This window comes from Festucalex cinctus, chromosome 1, assembly GCF_051991245.1.
Source record: "Festucalex cinctus isolate MCC-2025b chromosome 1, RoL_Fcin_1.0, whole genome shotgun sequence".
Taxonomy (NCBI): Eukaryota; Metazoa; Chordata; class Actinopteri; order Syngnathiformes; family Syngnathidae; genus Festucalex; species Festucalex cinctus.
The window spans coordinates 25,962,731-25,978,663 of record NC_135411.1 but is presented as its reverse complement, the minus strand read 5'-3'; the positions used below and the strand labels follow the sequence as shown (position 1 = coordinate 25,978,663).

The window sequence follows — 15,933 nt, the reverse complement described above, 5'->3', positions numbered from 1 at the left end:
GTAGCAACCGGAGTGCACAGGAGGTCGTTGTTATCATCCTCACGCCTTGACCGTCCAACCCGGTGACCAGCTCCCCCCCACTCCCGCCACACTGGTCCAACCAGTTCCCCGAGGAGATATGCTCCCCACACACCGTCATCCGCCCTGTATGTTACAATCTGCCCCCCCACACACACACACCGACACCAGGCACGAATGGAATCTGAGCACGCGAGTGCGAGAGTAGGAGGTGTGTCTCTGTTTATATTCTTTGACACAATCGCACATGGACGCCCTTTGCCAAAATCAGCTAATAGTGCACAGAAGTGCAAGTCATCACAATGTCAATGGAAGCATATGCTGAAAAAAAATTGCGTTTGATTAAAAAATAATAATATAAAAAAATCAGGAGAAGGTTTCAACTTCATAAAATGGTTTTCTCGCAGAATTGTGTAATTGTTTTGATCTCTGTTAATGTACTTGGGTGGGGTCAGTATAATTTGTTTTGGTGAGCCTAAATGATTCAACTAAATTACTCTTCAAAGTGCTGGGTCCAAAAGGGAATGAACCAAAGCCGAGTTGTCCATTCACCCTTAAAACGGCTGGCTCAAAAATAACCCAGTTTGTTTATTATCTTCTGTGTTTAATCAAAATAAGACATTTGCCAAAACCTGTTTTTACTTCTGAAAACAATGACTGAACATAGTACAACATCAATCCACCTTAAAAAAAAAGAAAAAAAAAAGAAGAAAAATCACTATATGAATGTGATCAGTAAAAACTAAACACCAATCACTGGTTAATAAACAGCAATCAGGTGGAAAATGCTTTTGTAATACACTTTAATGAAAAATTAAAATGAACCGATTAACCGATAGATGAATCAATTCTAATATACATATATATTAGTGTTGTTCCAATATCGTTTTTAGCCCCCGATACCGATACCGATACCCAGCTTTGCAGTATCGGCCGATACCGATACCAAACCGATACTTACGTTTTTTTTATTTTTTTTATCCTCAACATGAAAAAGCTGTCCTGCTATTGGTTCAGAGTATTCAAGGGCCAATAGGATATCTTAGATCGGCATGCAGTAAACATATCACATACCAGTGAATGTCATGCATGAGCAAGATGCTGCATCCAAAATTATATATTAGCATTGGAATTAATGGTATCGGCATGTTACTTGTGAGTAGTCACCGAGACCGATACCACTGTTTTAATGCAGTATCGGCACCTCTGCCGATACCAGTATCGGTATCGGAACAACACTAACAACACTAATATATATATATACATATATATATATATATATATATATATATATATATATATATATATATATATATATATATATATATATATATATATATATATATATATATATATATATATATATATATATATATATATATATATATATATATATATGTATATATGTTCAATGAGGACAGCACTAGTACAAACTACCAAGAAATGAGTTACCAGGTTAGTATAGCATTGGTTAGAAGTAACACTTATTTTCGCACTTTGTCATGCCATGAATTATTATTATTTTTTTAATTAGCAACCCAACACTAGTTTGACCAATGAACATGAAATTGGTTGGTTGTGTCTATTGTAACAGGACACACAAAAAAGTCTCAAGGACCCAAGCCTGAAATTTAACAGTTGAACATCTAACAATATAAATAAAAATAGTAAGTTCATCCATCTATCAACTAATATGTAGCATCAAAATGGTTGATAAATACCTGTTATACTTTATACAGTATTACATCAAGGATCCTACATATCTTAAATAACTTTTAGCTGTAATAAAGTAGGGATTGTTCACCTTTTGAAAGTTCATATTCATTAAGTGTTAATGATTTAATTGCCTTTTGATTCATGCCAGGCTGCAGCTTAGCAGCAGCAAAAAAAGTTTTTTTCTTTTTCTTGGCTGTGGTTCAGTTTTTGGGTCTGCTCGCATTCAGTGAAACTCGTTGCTGAGTATGTTAATGGGGCCCAGTTTCAACTTTGGGGGAGCATACCACTGTACATGTCCCTGGGGAAGGGTGTGTGTGTGTGTGTGTGGGGCGGGGGGAATACGTTAAAATGTGCCAGTTTTCAACTTCATGGTCCTTCAGATTTTTTCACCCTGTTAAGACAGACATGTGATAGTGATATCTCATCTGTGGTTATGTGTTCCCACAAAATTTGTGTGTGGATATTCGTTTTGTTTTTTTTTAAGGAAAAACACTCCTGAAGTCAGCACGTCCGCCTCCCAGTTCTTTTTTTTTTTTTTTTTTTAATCACTCATTCATACATACACACAAGCTCACTTCATGTAAGCCACATGCGTCTCCCAGGCGGAGGAGCGAACCCACGCCAACCTCCCAGTTCTGAGGACTCGGGTTCGAGTCCAGGCTGCGGCCTTCCTGGGTGGAGTTTGCATGTTCTCCCTGTGCCTGTGTGGGTCTGCTCCGGGCACTCCGGTCTCCTCCCACATTCCAAACACATGCATGGCAGGTTAATTGGGCGCTCCGGATTGTCCCTAGGTGTGCTTGTGAGTGTGGATGGTTGTTCGTCTCTGTGTGCCCTGTGATTGGCTGGCAACCAGTTCAGGGTGTACCCCGCCTACTGCCCAAAGCCAGCTGAGATAGGCTCCAGCACTCGCCGCGACCCTTATGAGGAATAAGCGGTCAAGAAAATGGATGGATGGATGGACTCCTGAAGTTGATGCTAACTTCCTGTTAGCATTTTCTAACTTCCTGTTAGCGCTAGGCTAGCGATGGTTTAAAAAACAAATCATGTTTTGTATTGAAATATACAGTGGATGTAATTCTTAACGTTGTGTATTTAGTTTTACAGTTAACTCCTACTAACTGCGGAGTCATTAAGCAACTTAAAGGACGCATAGGAACAACAGAATAACCAGAATAACATACGCTACACTCTTGCTAGTTGCTAATGCTACGCAAGCAAAATGGTGCATTCGGGGTACTTTCACAGCACCGGAAACTTTGTTTTTCTTCAATAACATTTTCAGGGAAAAAATGAAGGCCAATTAATTGGTCGGGCCCTACTATTTTCCCCCCAACTTTCCAGGTGGTTACCACTATTATTTTTTTGTTCTGTTTTTCAGCCACTCTATTAACTTAACAAGCTATCTGTTCCTCGTGGTCCTGTGACACGAGTCAAGAAAGTACAATGCGACAAAACAGCATAATATTGCTTGTCAGCTGTAGTTTTCTGCTTAACTGAATTAGCAAAGAATTCCCAAGGTCTTAAAGGCTTTCCACTCGTCCTCAATTAACCAATCACGGCATAGTTCTGTCTGCCTGAGTTGCAAAAACTCAAGAATGGATCTTGTTAAAACACGCATGAATTCATAGCCTGCTTTGTGAAAGCAGAATTGCCTAACATGCGTCACATTGAGCTAATAAATTCCCGTCAGTGTGACACTGACATCGTTGGAATCCTTGTTTGGGTGGACCGAAAACAAGATTGGGTGTTTGCTTTGGAAGGTTTAGAATTTTATGTTTGGGAGAACGTTTAAAGTCTGTCAGTTATGTTGTATGATCTGGAACTAAGTCACATTCCCTCTTACGGTATTTGGTATAATACGTCATGAGGACCTTGGTTGCTATGGTGACATGAAGTGTGTTGAAATAACGAGTCAATTCAAGTGTTACTATAAAGCAGGGTACGATCCGATCCGCTTGGAAAGCGATTGTAACCGACAGTTGTAAATGTAGAGCCCACAGACACACAATATCGTCCAAAATGTGAGCATTTGCCCCTCCTTTTGAGCAAATTTAAAAAAGGCTAGATTATCGGATGTTTTTAAAATAAAATATTATCCTAACCGGTTATCTTTGGTGTGGGCTGTTCGTGATTCTTTTTCCCCGTTCCCTATCTGCTTGGAAAACAATTGCAACCGGCATTCATAAATATTAACCAGGTTACCCATAATATACTGATATTTTTTTTTCTATTTCTTCACATTAAAATGAGCATGATGTATCTCTCAAAAATATCCTGAGCGATTATGTGGTGGTCAGTGGTTTGTTAAAAGTTAGTATTAGTATTTCTCTCTCTCTCTCTCTCTCTCCCTCTCTGTCGCTCTTTTCCTTTTCCTTTATTTTCCCTTTATTATATATATTTTTTTTATTACATTATTTATACTGTTTGGTATTTTTTACAGGGCGGCACGGTAGTCGAGTGGTTAGCACGTCTGCTTCCCAGTTCTGAGGTCTCCGGTTCGAGTCCAGGCTCGGACCTTCCTGGGTGGAGTTTGCATGTTCTCCCCGTGCCCGCGTGGGTCTTCTCCGGGTACTCCGGTCTCCTCCCACATTCCAAACACATGCATGGCAGGTTAATTGGGCTCTCCGAATTGTCCCTAGGTGTGCGTGTGCGTGTGAGTGTGGATGGTTGTTCGTCTCTGTGTGCCCTGCGATTGGTTGGCAACCAGTCCAGGGTGTCCCCTGCCTACTGCCCAGAGCCAGCTGAGATAGGCGCCAGCAGCCCCCGCGACCCTTGTGAGGAATAAGCGGTCAAGAAAATGGATGGATGGATGGTATTTTTTACTTGCTGCTCTATGTGTCTCAAATTTCCCCCACCCCTCAGGGACTAATAAAGTTTTTCTTATTGAATTAAATTGGATTTTCTCCCTCATATGCTTCCGTGCCAACAATGTTCAACATCCACGATTAAAAAAGTCCTTTTGCATGTAACGAATGCAAACCTGGGGCGAGCCAGGAATTTAGTGATTGTGACGTGGAACAGAACAATAGTTAATTAAGCGGGCTACACACATACCAATAATTAGAAAATGTGAAAATTTACCTGTCCAGTCATTGAAGGCCCAATTATAATTATATGATGTCGCTATAAGATTATCTTCAGCAATTATCTTGCTGTGATGTGGGGTGTTTTGATCTACTATGAAAGGTATCAGGGCTAACAATGATGCATATTAAACATGTTTTTTCTTTTTCTTTTTCTTTTTCTTAAAGTTACCCAATGCAGAAAATTGATTTTTGAATCACTACTACCACCTGTGGCTGAAAAATGAAACTGCACACTCATTTTTTTTTTAAACGACGTCCCATGTTCACATTGTGCACATGACGTCACATCCGCAGACTGGGCGGGAAATTCAAACCCGAATCCAGTTTTAAAACTATTGGCTAGAGGCTTGCAGTACCTGCAGTGTGAACAGTTAGGTGTTATTCTGCTAATTAGACGATGTTTGAGTTATAATAAATGATGAAATATAAAGGCTATTGTAAAGATGTTTTTTGAGCAAATTGCTACATAGGGAAGCTTTAGCCGATTCTAGGAGGGAAGTATTAGCTACTGTAAATATTGAACAGGTGAAACACTTATGATTGCCGACTTTTTTTTGGCGGGGGGGAATTCACTTTCTCAAAAAATTGCGTGGAAATGCTGAAAGCTGAATATTAATATTTTGAATGCATGTGGAATGCTTATGAAGTAAATTGAGAGATAAATTCTGAAATTATGACATCCTAGTTACTGGGTAATGGCCTTTACCAACTGTGCCACCGAGCAGTGTCAGACACTTGGTAATGATGATAAGTTATATGTATGGAAGTGGGCGTGAAAAGTGACACTTAGAAAAAGTTCAATGTCTGTCCCAGTTAAATTGAATGGGGAAAACTTTATATTAAACGTTAAATTGTGCAAATACTGTAAGTGATGTGGAATCAGAGACAATACCCCCGGGAGGTGTGAATTTTTTAAGCTAGTTGAAATTTGAACAGTGTAACTTAATAAAGTATTATGTGGGAGTTGTTGTCGAAAAATAGTGGAGAATAAAAATCAGAATAACATATGTCCGCATTCCCACAACTTGCTTCACATGATAGGAAATTGAAATAAATGAACACAGTATGATCAAATGTAAGTGTATTTATTTATTTATTTATTTATTTATTTATTTATTTAGTTAGTTAGTTAGTTAGTTAGTTAGTTAGTTAGTTAGTTTGCTTCAACCCCCAACTACTGTAGTTGGTCAGTACAGTATTGTTGGCAACTAAGGGAACACTGACACCAAGTGGACAAATTTAAAAAGACACCTCGATTTCGCGCAAAGTGATGCATGATTTAATTCCACATGAACAGGTCACTATTATTTATTTACACTATGAAATCTATGTTGAATCCCTAATTTGAGGTCCTAACCTTGGCAAGAAAGCCATTTGTAAACCTAAACCTGTCTGGAAACCATAATATGAAACCGATTTGTCTGGCCCTAATTTACAACTATAACCCTGTCCGTGCTTTGAACCCTTAACCCGATTTGCAATCCTGTCTCGACACCCCAATTTGATACCCTAATCCTGAATTGAAATTAATTAACCACGGGTTGAAACACACTTTTGAATCCTTCACCAAGATTTGAAACTATAACACTGTTTTAAAATCCTAATTTGAACCTCTAACTCAATCTTTGAAACCATAACCCATTCAACCAATTAACCTGACATATATATATATATATATATATATATGTATATGTATATATATATATATATATGTATATATATATATATATATATATATATATATATATATATATATATATATATATATATATATATATATATATATATATATATATATATATATATATATATATATACATATATATATATAGGTAGATTGAAAACCGTCTTGAGAACATGATGTGCTGCGTTTACTATGATACTATGACCTTTACATACGACGTTTTTGGTGTTACGAACGGAACATCACTATCTACCAACTACTTCCGCTTTTTTTCATATGCATGGCATAGAAATGTTTCTCGTACAAAAAAAATACCGACTGTAAATGTGACTTTACGAACGTGTTAGGGGAGAGATTTACGTACAGATTCGACGTCTATCCAAGGCAAGATAAATGTAGCCACTTGACTGAGGTGGATTAAAACGTGGTTCGGACCATATTTGGAATATCCTGTGGCAGCGAGTGGTTACGTAAACCAAAATGTAAAATATAACAAAATGTATTCCGAGGATTACGACTGTTTTGTTTTACTTTGTTTTGTGTTTTTTTTATTTGTATTAAATAAAATTGAGGTTTAAAAAAAATCTAAAAAGCCGGCTCTCTCGAGGGTGTGCTCGTTTGTGGGAGGGGCCGCCCGACCGGTCCCCCGGGCCGTTTCCAGTCAGTGAATGGAGCGCACCCAGGTGGAACAACAGGTAGTGGTGGAGCGAGCGACGCCAATTTAACTTGAGGCGTCTTCTTTTTTTTTCCTCCTTTGCCTTTCTTCTTTCTTGTTGAGAGGCGGAAGCGCTTTGGCTCGCGTGATGAACGTGCGGCAATGAGCAGCCAAGCAGAAGCAACAACAACAGTAGCAGCAGCAACACAAGTCGTGTTCTGGCTTCGCGGTTGTTTGTGACGGGATTTCCCCACTTTTGGAAATTGGGACTGCTAAAATCCATTTCGAGTGGACGAGGTTGAGGTAGTAGACGAGGTTGAGGTTGAGGTCGTGGACGAGGACGTGGAAGTGGGGAAGTTATGAGCAAGGTAAGAACATTAAATAAATAAATAAATAAAATGCTAAACGCGTGCTGCTCGCTTAGCTTTTCTTCACATGCAACACGCTTCTTACATGTGTGCTGCTTGATAGTCATATAGTTAGAAAATGTGACTTGTGTAGGTGTACTATTTCTATGCATGTGTGTTTACTGGTATATATTCTTCATTTATTTGTAATTTTATTCATATTTTTATTTTATTATGACGTGATTTTAAATATGTATTCTTGTTTTATTTATTTTTGTTTTATTGTTTTTAGTTCGTTTTGTTTTAGTAGTATATTTTTAAATGTCTTCACTATATTGGATTATTATATGGCTTATTTGTTTTTGATTTAATTTATTTTTATGTAGTTTTATTTTATATATATTTTATTTTTAATATTGTTTATATTTGCATTTGTTTGTTTTTATTTTGTCAAATTTATTTCATCACATTTTTATTTTGTATTAACACAATTTGTTTCTGCATTAGTTATTCATAATGAATATTTTCTGTTGCTTAGAATTTTTTATTATTAAATTCATTATTTTGCTTTTAATGTAGTTGCATTTGATTTTATATTTTTCAAATTGATCTATCTATAAATGTCTATTGTTTATTAATAAATGTTGGATTAATTTTAAATGTCTATAGATTTTTGATAACACTTATTTTATTTTTTCATTTTATTATTTACTATAATATATTTATTAGAATATTTTTCTATATGTATATTTTATATATATAATTTTTAAAAATTAATTATATTTTTTTTTTTTTAATTTTTTATTATTATTATTATTATTATTATTTTATTGATTTCCAACAAAAAGACCCACCCGGCTGTCTTGTGTTGTATTTGCACGTGGTTGCATAATGCAAGACAAGCAAGAGTAGCATTATCTTGCTGATGCCCACAAAATAATAACGCCTCCGGCTTTTTCTTATGTAAGTTGCTGGTCATACTCTTCTACTAAAAATAAAGAGTGGAGTGTGATGTTAACGGGAGATTCTCCGTTGTGATTCTAAGAACGGTGACTAGTATCCTCAACTCATCTGCAATTTTGAAGTCATTTCCATCTTCTTGTGACAGCTGATTTGAGATCGGTTCCCGAAGGAGGTGATGGAGGTTCTTCGCAAGTCGACGGCGTTTGCCGCCGAGGTCCTGGAGGTGTTTGACCGATCCCTGAGCGACAAGCAGCTGGTGTCGCAGGCCAAGGCTTTGTGTCGGGACTTCATCCTGTCTCGACTCAACCAGAATGGGCTGACGTGGTCCAAAAGCGAGCTCAACCTGACGCCTTGTAGCGCCGCCCTGGCCGACGTCTCCTTTGTGCTCCTCTGCCTGTGTAAGACCACGAGACACCCGTGACACCCTCGCTAGCAAATGTTGCAAAAAATGGCCACTGTGACTCATTCAACAACTTGTCTCAGATGGAAAGATAGAGTGGATTAGAAATAGTTATCTCCCGATGACTCAAGTTGAGGAGTCGGAATCCCGAGGAAAGAAAATAAAGAAAATATATTCACTTGAAAATTGATTAGTTCATTGTCATAATATTCAGACTTTAAACTGGAGGACATGTACAACTTTTCATCTTAAAAATGAGTCTTTTTTTTTTTTTTCTTTTTTTCCCTTCTTACTTAAAAATGGAAGACTTTATTCTCGTGTTTTTCAGACTTTGAATGACTTTTAATCTGGGGAAAAAAGTCACTAAAAATCTTGGTAATATATAATAAATATTTTTAAAATTATGTCAAATGTAGCACTTTTCTTTAAAAAATACATTGGACCCCAGCCATTCACAGGGGAAGCCAATAATATGAAAAACAGAAATTGGCTTCTCACTTATAAAAGAAAAAGAAAAATCTCCTAGATGAAACCACTGGCGCTGAACCGCGAGCATTGTTGTTTTTTTTTTCTCCCCTCGTAAATTACAATTTCAGTCTAAAAAAAATAAAAATAAGCAGCATTATATTTAGAAAAAAAAACTTCTAAAAAATTAGTACTAGAACTCATATACATTAAATCTTACATGACTTTTTTTTCCTCTATTAGGACTTTAGCCTGTACATTTTTTTTCTTTAAAATCACAAAAAAAAACCTAAAGAACAAAACTCTAAATTACCAAAAAAACAAAACCTTCTTCTATGCACAAAAATCAATATTTTCTGCATGCATCATTAGTGACATGAATGCAATTATTTTGCAATGAGATAATTTTTTTAATGTTTTTTTTTTTTTTTTTTGCACGCTACTTAGGTGACGAGCTGGAGCGCATCCTTCCCAGCCTATACAGGAATGTGGCCCGCCAGCTCAACATTTCAGTTGCCATGGAGAACATGGTTTCCGATGCCTTCATCGGCGTCGCCACCGAGATCTTCTCCACAGGTATGATGACATCAATACTTGTGGACATGGACAGCAGCTTTTGTTCTTGTAATGTGACGCAATATAAAAAATTGTAACATTTTTTAATTAAAAAAAAACAAAAAACATTCAGTTTCATTTTCATGTTACAATTTTAATTTTGAAAAAAAAAAAGGCAAAATGCATATTAAAAAAAAAATCTCAAAATTTAAGTAACATTATGACTTTATTCTGCAAAAGATTAACACTTAAGTCTTGTGTCATTTAATGAAAAAATACATAAAAATAATGTATTAAAAATCTTCAAAATATACTGTATAGCTAGTTACATAATACACATTTGTTTGATTCTTTAAAAAAGGACTTACTTGACAAAATTTAGTTGCATCAAGTATCCGTCTAATACTTAGAAAAGTTTGTTTGTGTGCGCATGTGTGTTTTAAGAATGAGCGCACGTCTGTCTTGTCTTGACGTGTTGAGCCCAACCCACATTGGACGCATGGAATGCCTTCCAGCGTTGGCCTCAAAAATGCACTTTTTGAAAAGGCCGCACCCCTTCAAGTGTATTCCAGTGCACCTAATCAACGTCTGTCTCGTACAAAACAAACACCAACTAGATCAGTAAATGCAAAAGGTGAGGATTTGGGAGGAAAATTTGCATGAAATACAATATGGCTATGTTATGTGACATAATTGTCATCTTTATGAAACCTCATGAACACATGTTGAAAGCTAAACGAAAAAAAAATCAATTGTACTATAGTCGCAATCTTATAAGAATAAGTCCTATATTATGAAATGAAAGGTTTTTTTTTATTTGTTGTAATATTACAATGAAGTTGTATAGTGTAAAGAAGATATTTTTTTTTATTAAAATCTGGATTTGCAACAGTTATATTGTACATTTTTGAGTGTAAAGTTGTAACATTACAAGAAAAAAGTGAGATTATTTTAAAGAAAAATATTTTCTAGGCTAAAAGCCATAAACCTACAGACTAAAGTCAAATATTTCTTTCACTTTTCTTTTTTTTTTTTTAAATGCCATTCGCCAAGAATGTAATTGGCCAAGAAAAAATGTTGCATTTTCAAGATTAGACATTTTTAGATTAAAATCAGATTACATGAATAAAGTTGTATATTTTAAAAATATATGTATTTTTTTTGTTTCTCATGATGTGTGGCGTATTTTCAACAATAAAGTTACATTACAAAAATTAAGAGATTTTTTTTTAAGAAAAATATATTTTCAAGACAAAGGTTACATTTTCAAGATAAGACGTTTTTTTTTAGATTAAAATCAGAAATTTTTCCAAGAATAAGGTCATATTTCTAAAAAAATAAATGTTTCACGAGATTATTATCATTGCAATAAAAGTGATTTTATTTTAATAAAGGTATATGCTTATCAGAAAAAGTTCAATTTTGAGATTGTCATATTTTTTTAGATTAAAATTGAATTATTACAAGAATAACGTACATTTTCAAAAAATAAAGTTGTATATTTTTGAGAAAATGGGCTATCTTCAAGGTAAAAATTATACTTTACAAGAATAAATTAGTGTTTTCTAGAAAGAGACTATTTTTTTTGTGGTAGAATTCAGAACATTATAGAACAAAAATTTTACATGTAGAACTACTTTCACATAGCAACAACATTTTCCAGATTAAAAGTTTTTTAAAAAATTGTATAAACTTGTATATTTTTAGGGTTAAGTTATTTCATTTTTAAATGTTTAATCCAGTTATATTGTACATTTATTTTTCTTTTCATTGCACCAAAATCCTCCTATTCTTTATAACACCATCTTGTGCTTCTTAATGGCGGCGTGATATTTTTGTCACATTGAATCATGGCAACCAGACATAATTGTCCAAGTTACAAAACCACACATGATTTTACATATTTTATTTGGTGATCCAGTCCAATCATGCCAGCTCCCATTGTATTATTGACCTTGTCCGTTTGCCAGGAAACTTTTTTTTAAATACATTTGCGCTTCTTTGCCTTTTTGGGAGGTGAACGCAAGGATGTGCACATTTTGGGAGGATGGGATTCCTCCGACAAGCTTGCTGAACTTCTGGGAGCCTTTGAGATCTGGCTAAAAATAGAAGGGGGGAAAAAAAAAAAAAAAAACTACTCATACGCTTGATTTGTTCTGGGTTAGTTCCATAACATTTTGTCTCGCTTGTCACGAGTTTGAGCTCCACAAAAAGTTCTCTAAAGTCCATCGATTAGTTTCACTGACTGCTACATGGGTTACTAGGACCATATACAGTATACTGTTCAGGTCATGGCCAGGACATTTGGAAATGATGTAAAAATAAATAAATAAGGTATAATTTGTTACGAATAAAATCGAAATGTATTAATATATTCTTTAATTTTAGCATGTACAGTAAATCATTTAAACGTGAATGAGAAAAGAGGAACCAATTGTAGGATAATATTATTTATTGTATAAATTTAATTATAGTACAGTTTATTAACCAATTATGTAATCAAATAAACTTTCAAATGTGGTTAATATGGTTTAGCTTCGGGTTATTCATTATAATGTGTCAACCAATTATTAGAATGAAATCCTTAAATAAGTATTGCATTATTCATATAAAACAAATATAACCTTTATAATTTAAAATTAAAAAAAATATTTTATTGTCTATTATTGACTATAACTCAACAAATATCGAATGTGATAAATGGGTACAAACGGCCAAAAATGATTAGATACTGTAATTCACTAATGATACACAAAACCTAATGCATCAAATATTACAAGTCTTGTAAATAAGGAGGTACAGTAATATTCCAAAAGCAGCCTGCGGTTTCCTGCCTGGGCCGTTCCTTCCCTGCGACTATCTCCTTTCCGCCCGGCTGGCTTTATCCCCGACAATCTCCTCTCTATTCTGGGCCGGCTTCTGTGTGCTCTGACACTTTCTGCGGACGCTTATCTCGTTTAAGCTCGCCTCGCGTCGGTGCTCAGGGCGCCGTCCCGTTTAAAGATAGCCGATGTGGGTCAGCATCAGGAGATGATGATGCAAGCGCACCCTGAAGAAGGAGGTTAATGTCGGCTCTGTGGCTGCTAACAATAACCAGCTAACTGCATCTACAAGTGACTTTTAACAGGCGTTTGTTTACGTTCTGTATATTGGAATCAACCCCGTTTTCTATGTCATGTTTTATTGTTGTCACTCTGAGTAATCTCTTATCAGTTCCAATGTGTGGACACGTTGTACAGTATAATTACCAGACCAAAGTCCAATGTGGGATGGTGTTTTATTAAACACTAAACAAGCACTTTGATTTAACCAGTGTGATGACTAAAACAGGAACTGGACATTTGATTAGGTACATGAGTTGAATTTAAGGAGATCCAGATGCCGGCGGCAAATAAAAAATCAGGCTGCCGCCTGGTGGCCAAGGCGTGTATGAAATCATGAAGGGCATGGATTTTTTAAATTTTATTTATTTATTTATTTATATTTATATATAGAGTATAATTTCACATATATTAAAAAACAAAACAAAAAAAACAGGGTTTCCTCTATATCTGTCTTTTTAGCTTAATGCTAACAAACAATACAAAACACCATAAACAGGCTAACAAATAGCATCTATATGGTGGTGTAAAAATAAATAAATAAATGGATTTTAGAAATTGATTTTTTAAGAAATGGATTTTTGGAGCAACACGTAGATGGGTAATATATACAGTGAGTACAGTATTTAATTAATTGATTATCAAACTATTAACAATTGACTAATCGTTTGGAGCCATTTTTATATTTAAAATTGTCCAAATTCTCTGATTTCAGAATATCAACAGTAATTGTTTACTGATTTGTGTAGTCCTTCATGAAAGAAGTGTGTTAAATCAAAATAAGACATTTGCAAACATCTGTTTTTACTTTGGAAAAAATGAGTGAACCGGTAACATAGTACAACATCACCCCCCCTCCCCCCCCCCCTTTTTTTTTTTTTAACCACGATACAAATATGAACACTTTTTTTTTTTTTTTACATTCATTTGTTATTGCTGTATATTTCATTTAACGTGCAATTGCACATTGTTAATATAACAGTACAGGCATATATTCTTTATCCTCTGCTAAGAAAGACTAATATTACTGCAATTTACTGAGGAGTTCCATATATAACCATATGTATTATACTGCCCCCAGGTGGCTAAGGTGTGCACATCAGACGGAGCAGCTCACGCTCCATTGAAGTGAAGGGTCAAAATGTGTCAATAACGGTTGCATTCTTTACATTCTATGTAATGATGTCATCACGGTTTCTTTGTATGAATGCTAAATTCCCACAATGCAAATGGTCATCATAGAGCCAGAGAGTAACCACAGATTGTGTTTAGACTTGTAATTGAAATCGAGCAGACACTAAAGTGTTTTTTTTTCTATTATTTTTATTTTATTTTATTTTTTTTATAAACGCTGCAGGCATCACGTGGGGCAAGGTGGCGTCCATGTACGCAGTGGCCGGCGCCCTGGCCGTGGACTGCGTGAGGCAAGGGCACGCCGGCACGGTTCACATCATCGTGGACAGTCTGGGCCAGTTTGTCCGCAAGTACCTCGCTCAGTGGCTTAAGAGACGGGGAGGATGGGTGAGTCGACGGCGACGCTGTTTTACCATCGCACCTTTAGTTTATTCTGCATTTTTCTGGAACGGTATGTTTTCATATACTGTAGTATAGTATGCCACAAGTCCCCACACAATAATATATGGTACAATAGATTAGAGGGCTGCTTGCTCATTGTTGTAATTCCCCTTTACAGGCAGCAGGCCTTTACAGGTTTGACTGTAAACATTTCTGTTTGCGCTTAGATTTGCACATCTTGTTCTTTAAGTTTAGATACGATGATGATATGGATACGACCCAAAAAGTATGTTATGCTGGCGAAGTTGTATCTATGTCATAGTATCGGAGCATGTGGATGAGTACATATGTTATGTCATGTTATCGAAGTCTGCCCATTTCTTGTTTTTGTATTTTCGTTAGCAAATCTGAATCTTTTCTGTTGTGCCCCCTTGCAGATGGAACTGACCAACTGTGTGGTGAAGAAGGACCTCTTCCCCGAACACCGCTGGCTGTCCTCCGCCCTGGTTTCCCTGCGCTACTTCCTGACGACCATGTACGTTTACATCATGAAGGAAGCGTGACCGCCGGCCCGATCGCGGGGACCCATCACGCTTCTTGCTCGAGTCCGCCGGGCTCAGATCGGACTTCTGCTGGGTGGCCATCGACCAATGTTTCCTCAGCGTGGTTCTCTTTTGTCACACGGGATTGGGCTTCGTCCAGAGTCTAGTCGCAAGACAGTGCAGGTGAGCGGGCAAAGAGAACTGCAATATGATGACTCCCCGCTTCTGTCGGATTGCTTTCATGCAAACATTTTAGGTCCTTTTTGATCTAAAGTGCGGATTTCGTGGCACTACGAAAGCTGGGTTGCTTATTTTAGGGCCGAATTCGAGGACTTCACGCAGGCCCACGTGTTCATGGCATTTTCCTGACTTTTAAACATGTACAGAGATTATTTATGATTTTTATTTTTGAAACAATTGAAGCCATTGCAGTATCAAGGAAAACGGGTGCAAGAGAATCTCTTCTGAATGATGGCGTGACATGCTTGGTGGGTTTTTTGCTCTTTGGAAATGTTCATTTATGTGCGAGAATGTTTTTCTGCAATAAATGGCAAAATCTTGCAAATAATTTGTTTACTTTTCTATTATTCTTAAAGAAATCCCAGTGAAAGAAAACCCTAGTTTCACATTCCCTCTATTTTCTCAAAGTGCTCGTCCATATTTTGTTATATGACAAGAAAAGCACTGATACAAGTGGACTCTTTCGCCAGAAAACGACATTTGTAGCTTTTTCCGCTCTTTAGTATCAGCAGTAGAACAAACCAGTTTCTGGCTAAAAAGTGAAGAAAACAACCATTTATCAGAAGAAATAAGTGGAACAGTGCAGGGGTATTTTAGTTTGGGAATTGTTCATTTTAGTTAGTTTTGATTGAGGTTTTTTTTTTTT

At 36.2% G+C, this 15,933-nt stretch overlaps 1 protein-coding gene across 1 annotated transcript; it reads left to right on the top strand.

Annotated features, from left to right (window-relative positions):
• Positions 1-7,111: 7,111 nt before the first annotated feature.
• bokb (BCL2 family apoptosis regulator BOK b) lies at positions 7,112-15,615 on the top strand. The gene is made up of 5 exons (XM_077525802.1): positions 7,112-7,527; positions 8,615-8,867; positions 9,782-9,910; positions 14,348-14,511; positions 14,943-15,615. Exons 2-5 carry the CDS (start codon positions 8,645-8,647, stop codon positions 15,066-15,068), a joined length of 642 nt encoding a protein of 213 aa, XP_077381928.1. The 5' UTR covers positions 7,112-7,527; positions 8,615-8,644; the 3' UTR covers positions 15,069-15,615.
• The last annotated feature ends 318 nt before the right edge of the window (positions 15,616-15,933 follow it).